The sequence below is a fragment of the Pseudorasbora parva genome, chromosome 20 (genome assembly GCF_024679245.1).
Source record: "Pseudorasbora parva isolate DD20220531a chromosome 20, ASM2467924v1, whole genome shotgun sequence".
Taxonomy (NCBI): Eukaryota; Metazoa; Chordata; class Actinopteri; order Cypriniformes; family Gobionidae; genus Pseudorasbora; species Pseudorasbora parva.
The window spans coordinates 22,811,144-22,834,460 of record NC_090191.1 but is presented as its reverse complement, the minus strand read 5'-3'; the positions used below and the strand labels follow the sequence as shown (position 1 = coordinate 22,834,460).

The 23,317-nt window shown below is 39.5% G+C and overlaps 1 protein-coding gene across 1 annotated transcript in view; it reads right to left on the bottom strand.

Moving 5' to 3' along the window:
• The window catches only part of celf2 (cugbp, Elav-like family member 2), a 185,533-nt gene extending 164,403 nt beyond the window's left edge, over positions 1–21,130 (bottom strand). Inside the window, exon 1 of the mRNA XM_067427595.1 lies at positions 20,761–21,130. Coding sequence (XP_067283696.1) covers positions 20,761–20,813 — 53 coding nt within the window. The 5' untranslated portion in view covers positions 20,814–21,130. The remainder of the gene's footprint in view (positions 1–20,760) is intronic.
• Positions 21,131–23,317: the final 2,187 nt, after the last annotated feature.

The following is a 23,317-nucleotide window of genomic DNA, read 5'->3' as shown; positions in this document are numbered from 1 at the left end:
AACTTCCACTTTTTTATATCCAATCAATCCATCAGATACACCGCATTACTTTAAAATAGCTGGCTTTAGCTGGATTTTCCAGTTGGGAAACCTGCACTTGCAAACTCCCATGAATCAGCAAAAAGACAGACTTGTTCAAAGCACAGCAGTTTTCATTCAAATTATAATAAATCTTATATTACTCAACTGAACTGCCAAGGAAACAAAGTCAACAGAATGTACCAACTTGTTTTTTTTTTTTTTTTTTCAGTGTATGAAGTTGACTGAATCATTTCTAAATCAAGTAAGCAAGCTAAGTTCCCGGGATGGTGACCGGAAACGGCGGCGTTACCCCTGGTGTTGTCATGGTAACGGGAGAGTTGAGAGCCAGGGGAATAAAGATCTGGCTATTCTCCCAGAGCTTTGTTCTGGGTTAAGAGGAACATATGTGTTTGAGGGTGCAGATGTACAGAATGCATGTATTTAACTTACTCTGGCAAGCAATATGCACGTTATAAAATACATATTTTAATTCACAAAATAAGTTCAATTTCAGTTTCTTATTTTAGTGTTTCTAACTACAACAACTACAATAATGGTAACACCATATTGTCTGAAGTACTTCATAGCTAATAACGTAATCATACAATACGTTACATGTTTAAAAGTATATAATTTCATGTTTTTAAAGTTAATACCATAGTATGCTCAGAAATGAAATGGATATGAAAAAAAGGCATTTGAACTGTTGCATGGGCTCAAAGAACCGTAATATTACTATCTGATCCCATCATAACAGTACTTTTTTAGAGTAAAAACTAGTTACATATGTTCAGTGTATCATGTTAAGTGAACATTTTTGTTTCAGACTCTAATACACACACACACACACACACACACCGAAGGCTGTAATGCAGTAATGATCTTAGTAATGGCATTATTAAGTCGACCAGAGTGACGACACTTAGCTCTGGGCATGAGCGGCCCAGTGTTTTTGTTATTACTATGACAACAAAATGAGGAAATCTGGGAAAAAGAGGTCCCCCTCTCCTGTTACAGACACAAACAGCCCCACACACACACACATGCGCACACATCTTGAACACATCTACAGTACTGCTTTAGTGGCCGCATGCCTCTGTCGAGATCAGGTGACTGCCGCCTCTGTCTCTGTAGGAAGATCGGAGGGATGAATTCTGTCAGAGAAAATTTACCATGGTGTTAAACTCCAGCTGCGTTGTGGCTATCTGCTTTCCTCTCTGATAGAGTTTGAAAGCCCTAAACTCATGACAGACTCATAAATTTCCCCAGACTTGTTTAAACCCGCATTCACCCACACACACACACCCACAATCCCCCTACACAGCGATAAATACTGTGTTATATCAGCCGCCAAGTGTTCTGACAAAAATATATTATTTATATATTGCTGCAACAATATTGTATTACAGAAAAATAAGCTTTACTCTTAAAAGCACACAGTTGTCCCTGCAGTAATAACACACAAACACACACACACACACACACACACACACACACACACACACACACACACACTTTCTTTAGTAAGTTTTGATGGTTTTATAAGGCACACAGGGGACATCCTCGTAAAAATACTTCCAGCTGCAAGTTCCTCTCAGTTTGTCCATACCATCTGATATATGATCGTGGTGTGTTTATGTCTTAGCATATTTACGCAATACTCACTTGTACACACATTTCACTTTTCCCTTTACTTGAAACACTTATTAGGCAACATTCTTGTACCAAATCATAAAAAAAGAAATGTATTATCATCATTTTTATAGACAAGGTATTATGGATTAACCTTTTTTTTGTGCCATTATGTTTTTTTTGGGAAAAAGTACTGTGCTCATGTACATTAATTTGTATAGTAGTCCAAGAAACTTGCAAGAATACTATTTTATTATCATGGTACATTTCCAAAACAACACCATGGTACTGACATGGCCAGTTTTTTGGGGGTGATATGCTCCATGCCAATTTTTCATATACGTACCATTAAAGTATCATATTGAGTAATATAAGTGGCCATGTAAATACCATGAAATACACCGTCTAGAACCATAATATCAAAGCACCAAAGTACAGTAGAGTTTAAAGAAACTCGCACGACTATGTACGTGCAGGTCTCTGAAAATGCATTAGACGGTGAACGAATTCACAAAGTGAAATGATAGGATGGATTGTGGCATCTGCGTTTTTAAAGGTCACATGAGACCAGACTGAAACCAAATGTTACAGCGTCACTGTGTAACTTGCACATGGACACATATTCACATGGACAGAACATGATTTGTGTCAGCGTGTGTTGCAACAAGTGTGTATCCACGTCTGTGTGTCCAACGTGTTGGAGAACATGTGTTCGCACGTATAAAATGTCTACATTAGCATGCAGGAATGTGTCTCACTATAGACGAATAATGTTTAATGGCAGTTATGTGTATGTTCGAGACGTTCTGCGGCAGCTGTGTAACGAATTTGTAAGATTGAGAACCCTATCGCACAGAGACCTTTTGTCTATCGGCATAAGGTCTGGTCTGCTTTGCAACTTCTTCTATCCAAGACACGCCTACTTAAGACAGGAAGTATCTGACTGACATGTAAAATGACCAACCACAGCATGTTTTGTTTTTATGTGCCATTTAGGGGCTGGTTTATCTTAAAATACCACATTTTGTGGACATTTTATATGGTACCTTGTAAACTCAAGCAAGTCAGATCAGAGCTTATTAGATGATTTGCTATTTATATGTGCAATATGCATCAGACTGTGGGCACATGTCCTTGTATAGCCAACATTACCATGTTTCCAACCAACTTATATCATAAACTTGGGGGGCACAGCTGATATTTGTGGAGCAAATACTGGCAGACACATGTAGATAAAGAGTGAAATTAAATTGAACCATATCATTAAATGTCCATCAAAAAACTAAATGACTTATGGCAGATCCGGCAAATGAGTTTATCATGCCGAAAATATTCCGCCAATTTTGCAGAAACATATTCCATTAGTTTCAGGCTTATTAAAAGGGTCCGCACTTATCAGAGGGCAATTTTCTGTCAACGGTTAGACACTTTGTAGTCTAACTAGTTTTCTGTTGCACTTAAGAGCACCTAAACACACAAATAGGCCCGCACGAACCGATATATAAAAGCGCGCGCACACACACACAGCCCTGGTTAATTGCAGTGGCTGGAAACGCATCATTAAGTAAAAGCGAGGAAATACATTTCTTAATGCGACTTAGTAATGCCCGGCCAATCAGACGGCATCAAAGGAATTAATGAGGGTGCTTTTGGGCCTAACATGAGAATGTATTTAATGCGAGAACACACACAACATCCTAAACGCCACATGGATGCTTGGCCCTTCTCTCTCTCTCCTTTCAAACAGAGAGATGAAAGAAGTGTGGCAGGGAAGAGAGCGGTATGCCAGTACCCTGAGGCACAGTGAGTGGACATGCACACATGAACGCGCACGCTCTTTTACACACTTTAGCAGTACAAGTGTAAAAGAATCAAATACTGTGTAATGTTGGTATGTGTGGGACATCCGGTTGTTTATAAGCTGAAATCGTGCATTTGTAACATCTCACTCTTAACATAGTCGTTTAATTATTCATGTACAAAGATCTTTAAAGATCCTTTAAAATCCAACATATTTTTTTTTGGGGTTGTCTGGTCTATTAGCTTTGAGGCTAATTAGTATGCTAGCGTACATCAGTGCAACTCTGCATAAAAAAGAATAATAATAAAAATAAAAAAATTAATAATAATTATTTGTTTTGAGTAAGGTTAGTCTCAGCCTCAGATGTCACACCCACGTCGGCTGAATGTCTGATACATATGGCACACTTATCTGGAAACACTTTAGGAATTGTCATCTGATCAGTAGAATTATACAGGATGTCCGCGAGATGTGTGTTGCGTTCTTTAATCATCCGTCTGGAAACAAATGACGGGATGCCAGTCGTGTTTACAACTGTGACAATGAAAAAAAAAATGTTGTTAAGTTTGCGGCACCATTGTTGCAGTAAACTTGCACAACGTTCTTGAATTAATCATTTATAGATGCACACCGGTCTGTTAGTGCAGGTACATCGACTTTACATTTTCACAACTCTAAACATGACGTTACACAAAACTAAATGTGATTGGTTACGTTACCTCCTCTTTAGAGGCCCTTGACCAATGAAGGCTGCAGTAGAGTCCAGACCTTCTGCCGTCAGTATGAAGGTCTGGCTATGCGAGAGTAGGGTCAATTTTGAATTCATCAAATGAGTTCAATCAAATGAACTTTTCTGAGTATTTAGAATCTTCTTTTTATTTTGAGTTCACAAAACTGAAACATTTTAAGTTATCGGAATGTCTTAATTGTTTTGAGTTGTATGAACTTTTGAGTTGTGTTTCTTTTAATTTAGATCAAAGCACTGTGTTACCAATTAGCAGTTAGCATTTATTGAACTAGCTATTTAAAGCTAGCCAAGTTTCCACTACTAAAAATATTTCAGTTGAGATTGCATGATCATTTTAAGTTAAATGTATGAATTAGCTATATCTCTTTTTTTTGTGTTGAGAACAATTAAAATGTATGAGTACAATTCAGTTCCCACAGTCTATATATGGTCATCAGTTCTACTCCTCTCAAACAATATTGGAACGTGTATGTGTGTGTACAGCAGCTACTCACAACCTAAGTACAAGCTCACAAAAAAATAAAAAATAAATAAAATAAATTCTCTATAAGGCACGGCAAAACTTTATCTAGGTGGTATTACAAATTTTTTAGTAGTCTTGACTAAATAAATTTAAGTTCAAATAATTTCAAACAAATAACATTTTGTTGGAAATATGTCATTCAATTTTGTGGGAAAGTTTCCTTTAATTGAATTAAGTTTGTTCAACAGGATTTTCTTGTGTCCTTTTTTTTGTAGTGTGCAGTATTTTATTCTTCAAGAATCAATTGTTTCCGAGCAGTGGCTGGAATGTATGTATTTTGTAAAGTGTCTGCATTGCTTTAACTTATCGTATAAACATTCAACAATATTTGCTATTACAAAGGAAACCCATCATTATATCTCCCCCCAACTTCATTAATGGGACATATGGGATGTTATTATTTTGCTATTATTTTGAGTCACATGTAAAATTGTATATGAGCACACACATACACACACACTGGTGCTGAGTGCGTGTTGAGAGTGCGACTGATATTGTAAACAGACAGGGATGGTTGTGGCCATGAAACACATGCACACACTCTTTCACACACACTGTAGAGCTCTTGAGTTCTTGTCCCTGAAAGTAGCACGGCACAGGACATACGTGATAGTGATTACATAAACCCATCCTATACCTAAGCGCATCTATCTTTCTATCTCAACATTCCTTTCATCCTCTCTTTATGTCAACATGTCCTGATGGAGAAATAATTGTCCCCTGGTCTATGTATGCATGTCTCGGTGTTGTGTAGGACATTGTGGTTATGCAGGTTAGGACATGTTACATAGCAAATGCTGTGATGTCATCCAAGGTTAGTTGTCCATCTGTTTTCCATCTTAATGAACCCCTTTTGGAACAAGAGAATATGTGTTGCCTAGGTAAGCAAAGCACACCAAACTAATCAATTGTAAAGTCTTTTTTATAGCAGAAAAAACATACAAATCAAGAGAGATCGTACATTTGCGGAGGTAACTATGGACCGTAAAGATGGAAGTGCACCGCTTAGGCCGCGGGGGAGCAGGCGCCAACACTATTGCAATTACGACAGAGAATGAGAGTGTCGAAACGTGCTGTGATTCGGTGTGTGCATGAGCATGTCAGGGCGAAAGGGTTGTGTATGCTTGTTGTTGTGTGTGTGTGTGTGTGTGTGTGCGGGAACGTGTCTGTGTGTCTCGTAGCAGTAATTGTAATGGGACACAAGGGGTCTGGTTTTGGCTGCCTCGGCGGCCCTCCACTTTCATTCCACACCTTCCCCCCATAATTAGGATCCGAGAAGGTCTGGTAATGTCCAGCCTCCTGAGGCCGTCTCACTCGCTCTGTCTCAGATAAGAGCCCTCGCTCTGGGCACGCAGGTCCGTGCGTAGCCCTCGGAGAGGGCCGGAAACACATTCTGCCAGGACGAGTCATCCGACCGAGCACCTGCCCGCTACACACACTGATTTTCGTGTGTATCCAAGAGCAAACGGCAAATGAGTAAAAAACGATTCCTCCCACATTCCACATCTCATCATCGTTAAAAGGCTGGTTATTGACCATAAATTTGATCAGGCCATTGCCACATAAGAGATGTACTTCTGATTGGCTATAAAGAGATCTCATTAGAACAAAGGCATGATCAGATATAAACCCAGCCTGATAGGCTAATAAACGCAGACATGGGGCGCACTGCCAGTAATGTGTTTCTGCTCGTAATTTTTATGGGGATGTTTGGGAAGGCATTAACAGGAAAGATGGGCGCTTGCTGTGCATAACGGTGCTGTGATAGGAGGTACAAGGTTGTGTGAACGCAGATGTGTTCACACTTAAGCAGATCTTGGAAGCATGGCGAGGGAACCACTGGCAATCGTAGAGAAGATCGAATCAGTGGTGTTATCGGAGTTTTGGCAAGACGGCTGGCAGAACATTGGCACAGTCTCGTATATATATGCTGCAGAGGGTTTTTGACAGTTTGCTTGTGGCAGTAGAATGGTATAAGCGATTGACTGAAGAAACTGAAAATGAAATAGTAAACAGTTCTGTTTACACCAAGGAAGAACTGCTGAGCCAGACTTTAGACTATTGGTATAAAGTCTGGTCCACATTGCAGCTCATTCTGGACAAGAATGGCCACTTAAGCCTGGAATATGCTTTGCTTTTCTAGCCTTTTAACATCTTTCTGAATATACTCTATTGACCCTAAACTTGTAGGGACACGTTTGACACATGCATTCTTAGACCTGTTTGACTGATACTATACTTGGCCTGCAACTGACAGTAAAGAGCTTTCATCTTTAAACTATTTCAAAATAAAGCTGTACACATGTATCTTCTAACCTCCTTGCAATTTCATTTTAGTGTTTGCAGCCAACGTCTTCAATTGTTTTTATATTGGAATTGTCCAACTTTTTCTTTGATTAGTTCAGAGTGTCTCAACTTTGGCCCTAAATGTCCACTGTCCAGCAAAGTTTAGCTCCTACCCTTATCAAACACACGTGAACAAGCTAATCAAGGGCAGTAATTTAAATCACCACTGTATCCCCATTAAATATATTACCTAACACTACTCAAATAATATAGTCCACTTGAGGGAGTGAATGAAAAAAAGTAAGCGAATTCATACATATGTGTCGGAAGGGCTGTGGACACCATCTTCTGGAAATATGTGGGAATTAATTTGATGCAATCCTCACAGGGCATGGAAATTCTTCAGCACAATGGTCTTGAACCCTGCTCCTGGAGACCCACTGTCCTTCAGAGCTTAGTTCCAACCCTACTCAAAACGCATCTAAACCAGCTTTATAGGGTCTTCAGGATTGCTTGAAAATCGCCTGCAGGTGTGTAAAAGGACGAGGTTTTAAGAGGTAAAGACCTCTGCTCTAGTGGCTAGCTGTTGAGTATACATTGGTTACAAACTCGACATTGAGGTGCATTATTGGATTGAATATGTGCCCTCAATAATGTCCACTATGGTTTCAGGCACCACTACAAATAGCTGTCCCATCACATAGAGCACTATAATGTCCACTATGGTTTCAGACACCACAACAAATGGCTGTCCCATCACATAGAGCACTATAATGTCCACTATGGTTTCAGACACCACAACAAATGGCTGTCCCATCACATAGAGCACTATAATGTCCACTATGGTTTCAGACACCACAACAAATGGCTGTCGCATCACATTGAGGTATGGGGCAGTTCTGGACACAGCCAAGGGATTACTGGTGGATTACTGGAAATTCAGTTTGATCTGGGTTGGAGCTAAACTCCGCAGGACTGTAGACCTCAGGGCCAGAGTTGAGAAAAGCTAGGCTAGCACTTGAAAGCAATGCCCGACTCAATGCCTGAGCAATGACTGAGTGTTGACACCTAGTGAACCCATCAATTAGTGCAGTCAATTCAAGGCACGTCAACAGTTGACACGTTCTGTAGTAACTGCACCAGCACATTATGAAATCTGTGCATGCAACATAGGGACAAGCGGACAATTGGAGCAAATCTTTGGCCTAAAACATTGACTAAAATTCTGCGTATTGTATTTTTTTTAAGTATACTGTATAACAGTGAAAACGCATATTGCCGAAAAAACTCGTCAATGGCGGGGAAGAGTTTCAACATAAATTATGGAAGTTAATAGTTGGTCTATGTACATGCCTCACATGAATGCCTTGCTGTTATTTTTAGTTCCTCACCTCAGATTGTTTTTTGATTGGACTTGAGTTGAAAGAAACTAAACCCTAAAGCCACATTTTTTACTCTTTTTTTTTTACACTTCGGGGTAGATATATCTGAAATCAGTGTTATCTGTGAGAATAAAGTAGAATTTTACAGTTGAGCTCAATGATATTAAGTGTCTCAAAATAAACTCCTCTAGAATGACTTTCAGAAAGTGCGATACCACAAATACTGTGAATCTGGCAACCAGATTTAACCTGGGAATTTGTACTACTTTTCCCTCCAATTTGATTCTAACTCCTAGCAAAGTCATCTAATCATATCAGAATGGGGTATTTTTGTGAGTTATATGCATCTGACAGCTAGAAAACAATCCTTGGACGTGCTGTATGAGCCTATCACATGGATATCTCTCACACATACAAATGTGTTTCAATCATTACAATGGCTCAGCAATAACAATTATTATGATGATGCTGATTCTAATGATGATGATGATGACCCCTGGGGATGAAGACAGCGAAAGCTCCCCAGGCTGCTGCAGAATTATGAGGGAGAAAGCGGAAGAAGTAGCGAGAAGACAGGAAGAAGTGAAAGTATTTTGCTAAAGTTTGTTGATGAGGTTGGCCATGCGTAGCTGATACAGTCATATCAGTACGACATTAAGCCAGCGTAACCACGGAAACACACATGGGGATTATATCAAAGAGAGAAAAACACAGAAGAGCAGAGAAGCAGAAATTAAAAGAGTAAAAATATGGCAGGGTGTTGCCTAGATTCCAGCTGTGCGTGTATGTGAGTGTGCAGCCTGCTCATTAGTGCTTAGAGACGACAGGAAACAGACATACTTGTCTTCCTGTGGAAACAGAAAAAAAGGGAAAGTTTAAATGTATGCTCTATTAAAAAAAAAATACCACCACACACACACACACACACACACACACACACACACACACACACACACACACACACACACACACACACACACACACACACACACACACACACACACACACACACACACACACACCTCAGTCACCTGACTTTAACCTGACTCCACTTAACCAGCATACAACCTGAGCTCAGCACAGCTGCCAAAACAGTCACCATCTTGCTCAAAGGCACGTGCACACACACACACACACACACACACACACACACACACACACACACACACACACACACACACACACACACACACACAGTCACACACACACACACACACACACACACACACACACACACACACACACACACACACACACACACACACACACACACACACACACACACACACACACACCATCTTGCTCAAAGGCACACACACACACACACACAAGCACACATCCGACTTTCACTTAAGTCTCAGTTTTAACCAAAGACAAGTAAAAATAGTTCCATTACGGATCATATTGAATCGGCTCTAAGCCTTGTTACATAATCACCTGATCACAATTATTTAAGAGGACCACAAACACATTTTATCAGCCAAATAAGGTTTTTTTTGTGTTTATATAGATATGTCATGAAATGTGCCTTTTTATGGCCTATTTTTATGGAATATAAGTATAAGCATTTTTTAGTCTGTTCACTCACCAGCTGTTCTAGTTTATAAACTAGTTTGAACCATAATATAAAAGGTTGGCTGGGATCTTAAAAAAAAAAAAAAAAACACTGGAAAGTGAACTAAAGTTGATCAAAATGAGATGTTATATAGTTATAGTATATACTGTATATATAGTTTGCCTTCAGAACTGCCTTAATTCTACATGGCATTGATTCAACAAGGTGCTTAAAGCATTCTTTAGAAATGTTGGCCCATATTGATAGGATAGCATCTTGCAATTGCTGGAGATTTGTGGGATGCACATCCAGGGCACGAAGCTCCCGTTCCTCCACATCCCAAAGATGCTCTATTGGGTTGAGATCTGGTGACCGTGGGGGTCATTTTAGTATAGTGAACTCATTGTCATGTTCAAGAAACCAATTTGAAATAATTCGAGCTTTGTGACATGGTGCATTATCCTGCTGGAAGTAGCCATCAGAGGATGGGTACATGGTGGTCATAAAGGGATGAGCATTGTTTCTGATCATGTCCATCCCTTTATGACCACCATGTACCCATCCTCTGATGGCTACTTTCAGCAGGATAATGTAATGGTGTGGGGGATGTTTGCTTGGAACACATTACACCACCACCACCAGCCTGCACAGTGGTTACAAGGCATGATGTTCTCATTCTGTTTACACCAAATTCGGACTCTACCATCTGAATGTCTCAACAGAAATTGAGACTGAAAAGACCAGGCAACATTTTTTCAGTCCAATTTTGGTGAGTTTGTGCAAATTGTAGCCTCTTTTTCCTATTTTTAGTGGAGATGAGTGGTAACCGGTGAGGTCTTCTGCTGTTGTAGCCCATCCGCCCTTAAGGTTGTGCGTGTTGTGTCTTAATAAATGCTTTGCTGCATACCTCGGTTGTAATGAGTGGTTATTTCAGTCAAAGTTGCTCTTCTATCAGCTTGGATCAGTTGGCTCATTCTCCTCTGACCTCTAGCATCAACAAAGCATTTTCGCCCACAGGACTGCTGCATACTGGATGTTTTTCCCTTTTCACACCATTCTTTGTAAACACTAGAAAAGGTTGTGCTTGAAAATAGTAGTAACTGAGCAACATTTTTTGAAATACTCAGAGCAGCCCGTCACCTTTCTTTCCTATTCTGACATTCTGACATTCAGTTTGGAGTTCAGGAGATTGTCTTGACCAGGACCACACCCTTAAATGCATTGAAGCAACTGCCATGTGATTGGTTCATTAGATAATTGCATTAGTGAGAAATTGAATTGAAAATGAGAAATTGAATTACTTAATAATAAAATATGTGCATATATATATATATATATATATATATATATATATATATATATATATATATATATATATATATATATATATATATATATATATATATATATATATATATATATATATATATATATATATAGGGGTTGCACCGACTGGTCAACTAATCGACTAGTTGACCTTAATGCTCTGTCATGATGCTTTAAGCTTGACGTTGACTAGTCGCTGGCCTATACAGGGCGCAACAGGATAATCAACTTCCTGACACGCAGGCTCTGTTTTTAACAGTTAAAAATGACAAATAAATGCATACTCTGTGAGCTCTCCACAAGACATGTTTTATTATACCACCTAGATGCTCAAAATTGATCAGGAGAATGCATGCTTATTGTACACATAAGTTAATCATAAACTAATGCGTGCTGCATTGCAACGCACACACATAGCCGATCGCACATCACGCGGAGATAGCACGCGCCTTATAAAAAAAACTGTAAATAGTGCATAAATCTATTATCAACACTGTTCTGTGATTTATCAATAAAATAGCTTAGAAACTGAAAAGTTCTAGCATATATTTCTTGATTACTAAAACTCACAGCTTCACAATTAGTAGAGAGACGTTGGCAGGTAGAATTATTTCACACGCAATCACTCACTAATGCATTTATATACATGTAATCTTTATTGTGCTACTTTATCTGTACTTTATTGAGAACGAGCAGAAATTTGTGAGAAATATAACGACCATAAGGCAAAAGAACTAAAACAGAAGCTGTTATGTAGGATCAATAATCCTATGAGCAGTGCTGTGTCATAAGCCATAGCTGTCCTGTAAACAAGAAGACCCGAGTTTGAGTCTCAGCTCAAGGCTCAGGCTTATTTGTTCATTAAGGATGTCATCAGCGACTAGTCGACGTCTACTCGACTTTCATCACATAAATGTCAACTTTAAAAAAATCGGAAGTCGTTCAACCCCCTAATATATATGTATGTATGTATGTATGTATGTATGTATGTATATATATATATATATATATATATATATATATATATATATATATATATATATATATATATATATATATATATATATATATATATATATATATAATTTGTTCAACCTCTATGCAATATGTTAACCAAAATAATAAAATCATATTAATAATTATAATAATAATATAATAGGAAATAATATTTATTGTTTGATTCAAGGGTCGATGTGAATAAATGCCTTTTTCACTGGCATGGTCATGAACGAAACATAATCAAAATTATTTTTATTACATTATTTCAGATGATTAACCTTAAATGAGTAGATGAGTAGATGAGATGATAGATGAGTAAAATTTACTTAGAACACACACACACACACACACACACACACACACACACACACACACACACACACACACACACACACACACACACACACACACACACACACACACACACACACACACACACACACACACACACACACACACACACACACACACACACACACACACACACACAAAAACTAGCCTCAAGCATGGGATCACATGCTGGATTTTAATCTCCAGGGACTGAAAGTCACTGGGCCATACCAGGAGACAGTGTGCGTGTGTGATCTCTTTAACAAGCGCAAGGCCCATCTTTCGCTCAGCAGTGGAGTGAAACATAAAACACAGTACAGACAGACAGCTACAATTAAGATTAAACACACACACACACAACACAGCTGGAGTCAAGAACTTCCTGTGTGAGTGCAAGCTAATGTAAAAGCGTGCACACACACACACACACACACACACACACACACACACACACACACACACACACACAAAAAGTGTGTTCTCAGCTGGGGTTAAGGGATAGAGGAGTTTGCAGACAGCCAGCGAAGCAGAACAACGAAGGATAAAAGGAAAGTAAAAGGGACAAGAGAGGAAAAAAATACTAGATGCTAGCATGTTTAGCTTAGCTCAGCTATCACAGTGTCAGCCTAAAGACGAAGAAAACGCTTGAGGTAAAACGCGAACTCAAAGCGATATCCGTGTCCAAACGCCAACACATAAACTTCAGAAACTGTCTGATCATTTCATAAGGTCTTAAAAGATTTAAGACCCAACTGTCATTTCTTGTCAGACATTATTTAAACACAACAACATCAACATACAATATAGGCCTACATAAGCAGTATACTTTTGTTTTAGCATTTGTCCTGTCTATTAATTACAATCTCATTCACCAGATTTTTAATATGTCGACATCCGTGTCACAGTAAAATGGAGGTTAAGCTCTTCCAACAAATGTGCCTCATCCCACAGACCTTTTTAAACTGTGCCGTAAAATCCTAACAAATGATATCAGCGTGTGGCCAAAGAGAAAGAGAGAGATTGTTTCCCTCTTACGTGTGTGTGCCATCTCTCTCTCCCTAAGCAAAGCATCTGGAAAGACACTTCGTTCTTTTTAATAAAGGAGTGCAGTGAACATGAGGAGTGTTTCTCAGTAAATATGCATGAGGCTGCAGAATCCAGGCAATTCAACAATAATCCTGCTCTACTGTTGACTGAGAATTTCATAAAGCAACACACACTCACATATAAACAACATGCTGTGTTCATACGCAGCCAAGAGTGCCAAAATATATTTCCCCCAGTGCATTTATAATGTAATATTCAGAGTATTCACAGTCGTTGGTTATACACAGCTTAGGCTATACTTTACAGTATGTGCCTATTATTATTATAATTTTTTATTTTTTTATTTTAGATTGATAGAAATTAACATTATCTGTTACCAAGTTTAGTGGGAAGGTTGATGCGGAACTCAAGCAAAGAGTATGAATGCCATGAGACTTTAGCAGTTAGCATCAAGACAACCACAAAACACCCACGTTTTTGCACAAAGAACTAACAGTTTTTGCCCACACATCTTACTTGATTGTTTGACAAAACCTGAAATTAACATTTCCTGCTACCAAGTTTAGGTTTACCAAGGTTAATGCGGGACTCCAAAATCAAGACTGCTATTCTTCATTTGTATGAATGCTAAATATGAATCTCCTGAGACTTTAGCGCTTAGCATCTAAACACAACCACGAAACACATTGTTGTTTTTTACACACACACAACACACACACACACGCACCCACGCACGCACGCACGCACGCACGCACACACGCACACATACACACACACACACACACACACACACACACACACACACACACACACACACACACACACACATTTGTTTTTGTGAAATGTGGGGACATTCCATAGGCGTAATGGTTTTTATACTGTACAAGCTATATTTTCTATCCCCCTACACTGCCCCTACCACTAAACCAACCCATCACAGGAAACATTCTGCATTTTTACTTTCTAAAAAAAAAAAAACTCATCCTGTATGATTTATAAGCAGTTTGAAAAGTGGGGACATGGCCAATGTCCTCATATTTCACCATCTCCTTGTAATACCTGTCATACCCATGTCATTATACACATTTGTGTCCTCATATGTCACAAAAACATGCCCGCCCACACACACACACACACACACACACACACACACACACACACACACACACACACACACACACACACACACACACACACACACACACACACACACACACACACACACACACACACACACACACGCACATACACATTGTTTTTCAAATATGTAACTTTTTAGTTATTATCTTGTAATGTTTACAAGACTTTAAACTTAAACATTTAGGTTCATGTTGTGTTCATGTACGATTGTGAGAAGAGAGATGGTGCTACTTTCGACAGGAAGGTGAAACATCCGTGTGCTAGTTACACAGGTAAAAGTGCGTGTGTGTGTGTGTGTGTGTGTGTGTGTGTGTGTGTGTGAAAGCTCTATGAATGGTTCCTGAAGTGCTCTCCTCAAACATAGCTGCAGCACATTCTCCTCTCTCGGAGCTAGCGTAGGAGGAAACCAGCACTGATATGCCTCTCTGGATTTCAACCTTATCATAGAAAACTGCCTACACACACAGAATAAGAGAGAGAGGGTAAGAGAGAGAGAGATAGACAATAGGCTCTGTCTTTCTCTCAGACAGTCAGACGTTCAGGCCGGTTTTAATCACGGACATTCAGCGCGGCCTGAAAAGAGTCTCTGTCCTGAGCCCTGCACTCTCCTACGGCTTAAACAATGCACTGCACACACACAGATTCTCATTAAAATCCTGTGACCATTTCCCAATTGCCTCAACCAGCTAAATTGGAGGGGGGTGGGGGGGTCTGTGTCTCACACAAACATACACACTCACATAAAATTCATACCAAGAAACACCAATACATTTTATGTCCCAGGAATGTTGCTCAGGAAATTAAATGCTCCAAAGGTATCATCATATTTTCCTCCTAAAATCTGCTTTTATGATAAATAAAAAGACATACAGAAAGAGTTTTGAGATATAAAATTAAGCTAAATATAACAGGTCAGATAATAACAGGTCAAATAATTGAGTTTATATTGAGATCTCAGATTTGTTTTGTATTGTACCAGGCGATTATTTTGAATTTTAATTTTGCAACATATGCGAGGGCTAGTAGGGCTACTGGCACTCAGAGTTTCAAGTGTTATGTTTTTATTTGCTCACGATTGAATCTCACTGTTTTTCTTTGAGAAACTATTGAGACATTAAAGAGATTTTGCTTTTGTATGGGAAATGTAAGGATATTCTGTTTGTCAAGTATAGTGTCATTCAGGCCACAGGAAGTACAACAGCAAGTCTTTTTTAAAAAGGGATATGATTTATCTCTGTCTCCATCCATCTCCTCTGGACTTTTATGTCTCGCTGTCTCATTCTTCCGAACATCTATTGTTCTGCCTGCATTCATTTCTCTCTCATTCTTTCTCTCTCTCTCTCTCTCTCTCTCTCTCTCTCTCTCTCTCTCTCTCTCTCTCTCTCTCTCTCTCTCTCTCTCTCTCTCTCTCTCTCTCTCTCTCTCTCTCTCTCTCACAGCTGTAATTGTGATGGGTGAGCTGATAATTGTAATTACATTCTTCTAGGTAGAGTGTGTGTGTGTGTGTGTGTGTGTGTGTGTGTGGGGGGGGGGGGTGTTTGGGGGTAACTTCAGGGGGTGCAGACCCATCTGGGTAGCTCACGTAGCCTCCTAAAATGTCAGACTGTGGAACAATATTGGTAACACACACACAGACACACACACATCATAATGGGTAACACTGACTAGACGGCGGAGGGCAGTGCATCGCCACTCTGACTCGAGCCAATAATACAGAACCCTAGTGGAGAGCGGCGTATACGACGCACACACTCATCAAGTGTTGTCTTCACCTTCAGCCTGCACTGCCACATCACTTCTTCCACCTCTTCCTCATTACGCTGAGCTTTTCACAAGACCAGAGAACACAACTATCTATCTATCTATCTATCTATCTATCTATCTATCTATCTATCTATCTATCTATCTATCTATCTATCTATCTATCTATCTATCTATCTATCTATCTATCTATCTATCTATCTATCTATCTATCTATCTATCTATCTATCTGATCAGTCAGACTATTGATGTCTCTCTGGATTTATATATGTCTTCCTGTCTGTCTATCTATTGCGTGTATATGTATTTGTGACTACATACCTACCTATCTAGAGAGACAGACAGGTAGGAAGATAGATGGACGGACGGACAGACAGACAGACAGACAGACAGGTAGGTAGGTAGATGGACGGACAGACAGACAGACGGACGGACGGACGGACAGATAGATAGATAGACGGGAGGATGACAGACCGACAGACAGATGACAGATAGATAGACAGATATAGAGATATAGATATTATTGTAGGTAATTTATTCTAGATGTGTTCACTCAGTTAAGGATCTTATCCTTTTCGTTGCTGCGCAGTGCCCAGGCCTGTTGGGTAGAAGTGACGTGCATGGCCATGTGTGTCTGAGGCTGGTACAGGTGCAGAGATCAGCATGGAATGCCGTTCATCTGTGCCGCCCGTCTGTGCGCCACTGTCTGCAGCCAGCCGCTAATGCCGAGGATAAGGGACAGGCTAACGGCATGAGCCGCCCACCCACACACACGCGCGCACAGAAAAGCCACTCAGCCAGATAATTACGGATGCGTCCTGGGCAGAGGCTTAAACACACACTCGGAGCCGTTGCCGCTAACAGCGTTCATTAAAACCAACACTGCAAAGGTCAGAGGTCACCCACTGCTAAAGACGGATGCTTGCCACTCCATTGCCTCTCTACCAGCTCTACTCTCTCTCTCTCTCTCTCTCTCTCTCTCTCTCTCTCTCTCTCTGGCTTAAAAACAATTTGATTCCTCGCGTTACTAAAATGGGAGAAAGACAGAAGGATGTAAAAAAACAACACGAAAGCGAGTTTACCTGCCATCGGGCGCAAGAACACCAAGTGTCGTGTTTAAATATGCCCCTAATCAAATCATCTCCCCCGCCTGCCTCTCCACTAATTCAATAAAGGCAACAACTTGTCATTGTTATTTAAAGTAATTTTCAATGTAATCAAGTGGTATTAATAAGCATGCTGCCTCTCATTACCGACTCAACCTGCCTTCCGAAGCGCGCAGAGCGCAGTGTGTGCGTGTCAGCGTGACAGAGAGGCTGTTGTGCGCCTGTATGTGTGTGTTAGAACATTATGCATGTGCTTGTGACTCATTGTGTGTGTGTGTGTGTCTGCGTGGGCGGACATGAGTTCCATGGTATTTTTGTTCTTGTTGCTTGCAGTGACAGAACAGAGTTGCATCTCTTGACTTCGTTTCTCGCAAGACATTCGCGCAAAAGTTAGAGGAAGGTAAAAAGTTGCGGAGCTGAACGCAAGTCGATATTCTCGTATTCTCTTAGATCAGCAGAGAATAAGACGATAGATAGATAGATAGATAGATAGATAGATAGATAGATAGATAGATAGATAGATAGATAGATAGATAGATAGATAGATAGATAGATAGATAGATAGATAGATAGATAGATAGATAGATAGATAGATAGATAGATAGATAGATAGAACACTATTAGCTTAATGTGTTCATTTGCATTTGCATGCAAGACAATTACAGAAATACATCAAGTTCTTTTGTAAAGGCAAAAACATTTAATACAAAAGAAGCTGAAATAAATCTTCAAGTCTATTGTTGAAACGACATCCGTGTTAAAAAAGCATCAAGCCCTTGTGAAGAAAAAGTGGGATCATGACAGAGTGATCCTGCAGAGAGCTGAGCCCTAAAAAGAAATGAAGCACGTCGGAAATTTCCACTGCACGGCTCATAAGAAAAATGCGTTATCGTTACGATGCGTCACATTCAGATGCAATCCGAGATGATCTATTTGAACTAGGCAGAAATTATTGCAAGCGGGCGGCGAAGATGCTCAGAGGTGTTGATTTGGTAGAAACTTGAGGAAACGCAGCCGCTGGAGTTTTTGTTTGCGCAGCACGTCAACGTCGCACCCGGAGAAATCAACTTAATAGATAGCAAAGTTATTTCGGGAGCCATTTTATCCGCTCTCTGTTTTCCCAGATTTTAACTCAAATAAAGGATGACAGAAGAAAGGGATTTGAACTAAAGGAGAGATAATGAGAAAGTTAATCGGATGCAAAATAAACACACCATACACACAAAACACGCGCACACACACACACACCCACACCCCCCCCCCCCCCACCCCACACACACACACACACAGTGTGTGCTCATTAGACAGCAGTGTTCTGGGTCATCTGGTGGCTTCATTAGGCTGTAAAGAATGCCACTGAGTACCCTAGAGCCACATAAGAAAGAGAGAAACGTAAAGAGAAGCAAAAGGAAGACAGAAAAACTTAAGCCGGTCTTTAATAAGGCGGTCCAGCAGCTGCTCCTCTGGCTAATCTAGAGCCCCTACACTAATAAAGAAGAATAAGACAAATAGCGATCCATCACACATCCCCCCATCAGCCCTTTCTCTCCGGCTCTGAACAGAAGATTATGCCCCGAACGGCTCTGGGGTGGAACCGTGATTGTGAGTGTCAGTCAGTGAGAGAAAAAAAAAAAAGGAAGATACTGACTAATAGTGCAACATCGATCAGGAAATGTCTACTTAAATACAGCAGTAGTCTGTCACATACACAGTAAGGCTATTAAAACAGGACTCTACATGTGTGTCTGTGTTCTATTATCAATACAAGATTTGCACGCAAAAGAAAATCCAGTTTTTGCATGCACTCATTTGAGGATGTGCATTTTGGCGCATTCAGAGCAGTGACCTGCTTATCGGAATAAATAATTGACCAAAAATAACACTTCTTCTGAGAGAGCACAGCGTGTCATCTTTATACCCTTGATCTATTTTCATAATTCAGTGTGGAATACAGCGGCGCCCCAATTTACAACAACCCAGAATCCTGAACTATATATGAAGATCCTGAGTATTTATAGTTTGCTCTTCATACCCTCATTACAAATATGTTCGTGAAATATTTGAAAGTGACATTAGAAATTCAGTCTGGACCTCTTATTTTGGTGTCCAAAACATCATGGTTGAAGCCTATGAATTCAAAAACGGACTAAATATTTATTGAATACAATGCAAATGAGTGAAACAGTATAATATAATAGAATTGTTCATCTTATTTTTGGGTCATGTGCTGTCCTCTAAAAGTGTGCAGGCTTCCGAGAACAAAAGCGGAACGATTTGACATCATGACATGCTTTCTGTGGTTTCAGTTACCCTTCTATACTTCCTCAAAAACTCAAGAGAACTGAGTTTACACAATGCCTATCTCAGACCCCAGTCAACAGCCTATTATGGGCAGTTTGAAAGCAGGTATGATGCCCAAAAAATGCCAATAAATGTCCATAGATAATAGTTAGGGTTAGGGTGAGCTGTCTTTAATGCCCAGTCTTGGTATAGCTATAGTTTTTGAGAAACACTTGATACATATCTGAGAGTGTTTAACTAAAGAAACACTAACAAACCGACTTTAAAGACGGCATTTGTTTGCGCAATAGCTAGAGATGCGCAACACCGTGTCATATCAAGATCCTAAGGGGGTCTTTAGGGGGAAAAAAAAGATAAGAAGGGGAAAAAAAAGAGGGAGAACTGCCCAAAATGTCAAGTCGTTTTACTTAAAAGTGCATAAATGAACTATTCTATACAAAGCTGGAAGCGATGCGCACAGCATCAGCACCATCGTCCCGCATCACAGATCAGATGAGATGAGATGAGATGAGACGCGCCCGGTCTGACAAGCCTCCTCATTCCCGGTGCGTTCGGGGGAGGGCTTGGTCCCTCAAAGGGTTAATAAGACACTCCATGCGTCAGACACATGACACTATATGTGCGAACTCAAGGGGGGAAAAAAGTCCCCCACACACTTTTTAGAGTCGAAATGGCACACGCAGCCGCGCGTAATTCTCACAACATTTGTGTTGGAGTCGAGCGGAGCGGAAGAGCGCGTCCTCAGCGCGGGTAGATGGAGACACTCGGCGCTCTCCGCATGCATGTTCGGGTCGGGTCTTACCTTAACACGTTCCAGCTCTTGAGAGGGTCCAGGTCTGAGATTATAGAGACCATGCTTGAGGCTCGGGCAGCTCGGGCTTTGCTCGGACAGAATGCGGTTGATTGAGTGAGTGAGTGAGCGCTGTTACTCCGACTGTCTCTCTGCACTGCTCTGAGTGTGATAAGCGCTGAGAACAGGCTCTCTTTCCTCCGCCCCTCACAATCACTCCAGCTCTGCCTCTGCCTCTCTCTCTTTCTCTCTCTCTCTCACCGCCTCATCTCTTTACGGACCTCTATCTAATATCCGAAACAACGTATGCAAACTATTCCGTGCGACGTATACATCAGAATGAATACTTGGAAATGTTATGCTCCTTGTAAAATTTTAAATGGGGATTTTATAGAGACAGATCTCTATAACTCTGTGTTATGAGACTAAGTGGCAGCGAAACTAAAATGTCATAATGTTCTCCACTTTCAAGTCTAAATGCCACAGTCGAAATGGGTAAGTAGGCTTAGCAATAACAATTTGCATGGTCACACTTTATATTAGTTGTACTTACATTACAATTTAAAGCGTTTGATACAGTGTTGTCTTTTTTTTGGGGGGGGGGGGGTATGTTATGTACTGTAGCCTACACTGTTATGTTTATATATATATGTATATATATATATATATATATATATATATATATATATATATATATATATATATATATATATATATATATATATATATATATATATAGAGTACATGCAAATACAGATATAATTTGCTGATGATCCTTTATTTCTGTGTCCATGTTACACACACAGCTATATGCATTTAATAATAATAATAAAAATAAAAATGAACATTTTTGCACAGTGTCCTTGTTATATTACATGTATCTACTATAGTAATAATAGTAAATTATGCATAATTACATGCAACTAACACTCAAACAAATCCTAATCCTACCCTAACCCTATAAGTAAGTACATGTAGTTATCAATATTACGCAGTACTTTTTAAGTATATAATTACACTGTACCAATGACGCCTTAAAATAAAGTGGAAACCAAGTTGCCCCATAAAAGTAATTACATATTGTTTACATTGTTATGCATTCATTAGGATTGTTCATTAGGCTAAATACTAGATTTAGAGACTTTGAAATGCCAAGTAAACTGAAATGCTGGTTTCCCATTAAGTGTTTAGTCAAAATAAAACATTTGTAATAAGTGTACCCCTCTTGTTAATGTCCTGACAATTATTGATTATGCCCTTATTACTGTCTACTGTAGAAGCCCAGGTCTCTGTAATTAAAAAACCCATTGAAGCATAGAGTAGTTTGTTCACAATTAATACATTTTAAAACATTCTGTTGCAAACTGCAACAGTTATATTCATAACAGGTTGCTTGGAACATGTTCATCTCTAAATGGCCATTTAAAAAAATGGAAATGGCTTTGTCATAAACTATTACAAGTAGAAGAAGGAAAAAACGGTTAGGTCTGTGAGTCAAATTAGAAGACAGACACCCTTTCCACGTGATATTATTGTATCTAACCAGGCTAACTTCCTGTTTGACGCATCACCACATCCTGTTTTAGGGCTACAACGTTGTCTGCAGAGAAACTAACACACATACACTATGCCAATTCAGATTAATACAAGTAAAACTATACTATATGTGTTTGTTTTAATGAAAACCCTGCTCGGTTTTCTTACACATTTTGGGTACATGAATAAAATTGAGTGACATAAAGAAAGTTAACATGCATGAAACTTGAGTTTCCTATGTATCTCTCGCTCAATATCCTCAGGTCAGATTTGTTTTTACTGTAGCAGAAAGGAATATGAGACAAATACACTTACTCTCAAAAAAAAAAAAAAAAAAAAAAACAACAACAAAAAAGACCTACTCAATTTAAACCTCTGATATACCCAAAGTAGGGCACTATGCTTGATGATGGTTCAGTTTCCTTGAAATGATGAGCATGGATGCATTAAAGTAAAAGCAATAGAGACATATAAGTAGTCTCAGTTTCAGTATGTTTGTAACATATTCAACCCTTTTTAGACTGTGATTTCGCAATAACTATTTTTCAATCTAAAGTTGTGAATTTAACTTACATGCAAAAGTGGAATATCACATATGCAAATAAAGCAGTGATTCCATCCAGTAAGCTGAAGAGAACAAAATGGTCAAGAAAAGTAGGAGAAGCCACTGCATATACTAATTTTTGTATGCATTACTAAATTACTTGTGTGTCAGAACGCGCAAACGAAACACAATGAACACATTTTCCTGCTTTTGGAAACAGATGCCTGATTTTTGGGAACACAGCCGTGTAAGACAGTTCTGTAATAACGAAGCACTTTGGAAACAGACTTTACTCCGGCCTTTCAGAAAACTAAAAGAACATTTTAGATGCTGAGTTAAAAAAAAAAAGAAAAAAAAAAGTCCGCTGGTTAGTCCAGTTATGCCGTCCCAATCGTGCGCAGTTACGCTTTTTATGCACATTTTTTAGAAATGATGTGCATTTTACTAAGAAATAGCTATGACAGTAAGAACACAATTAACACTTTCACT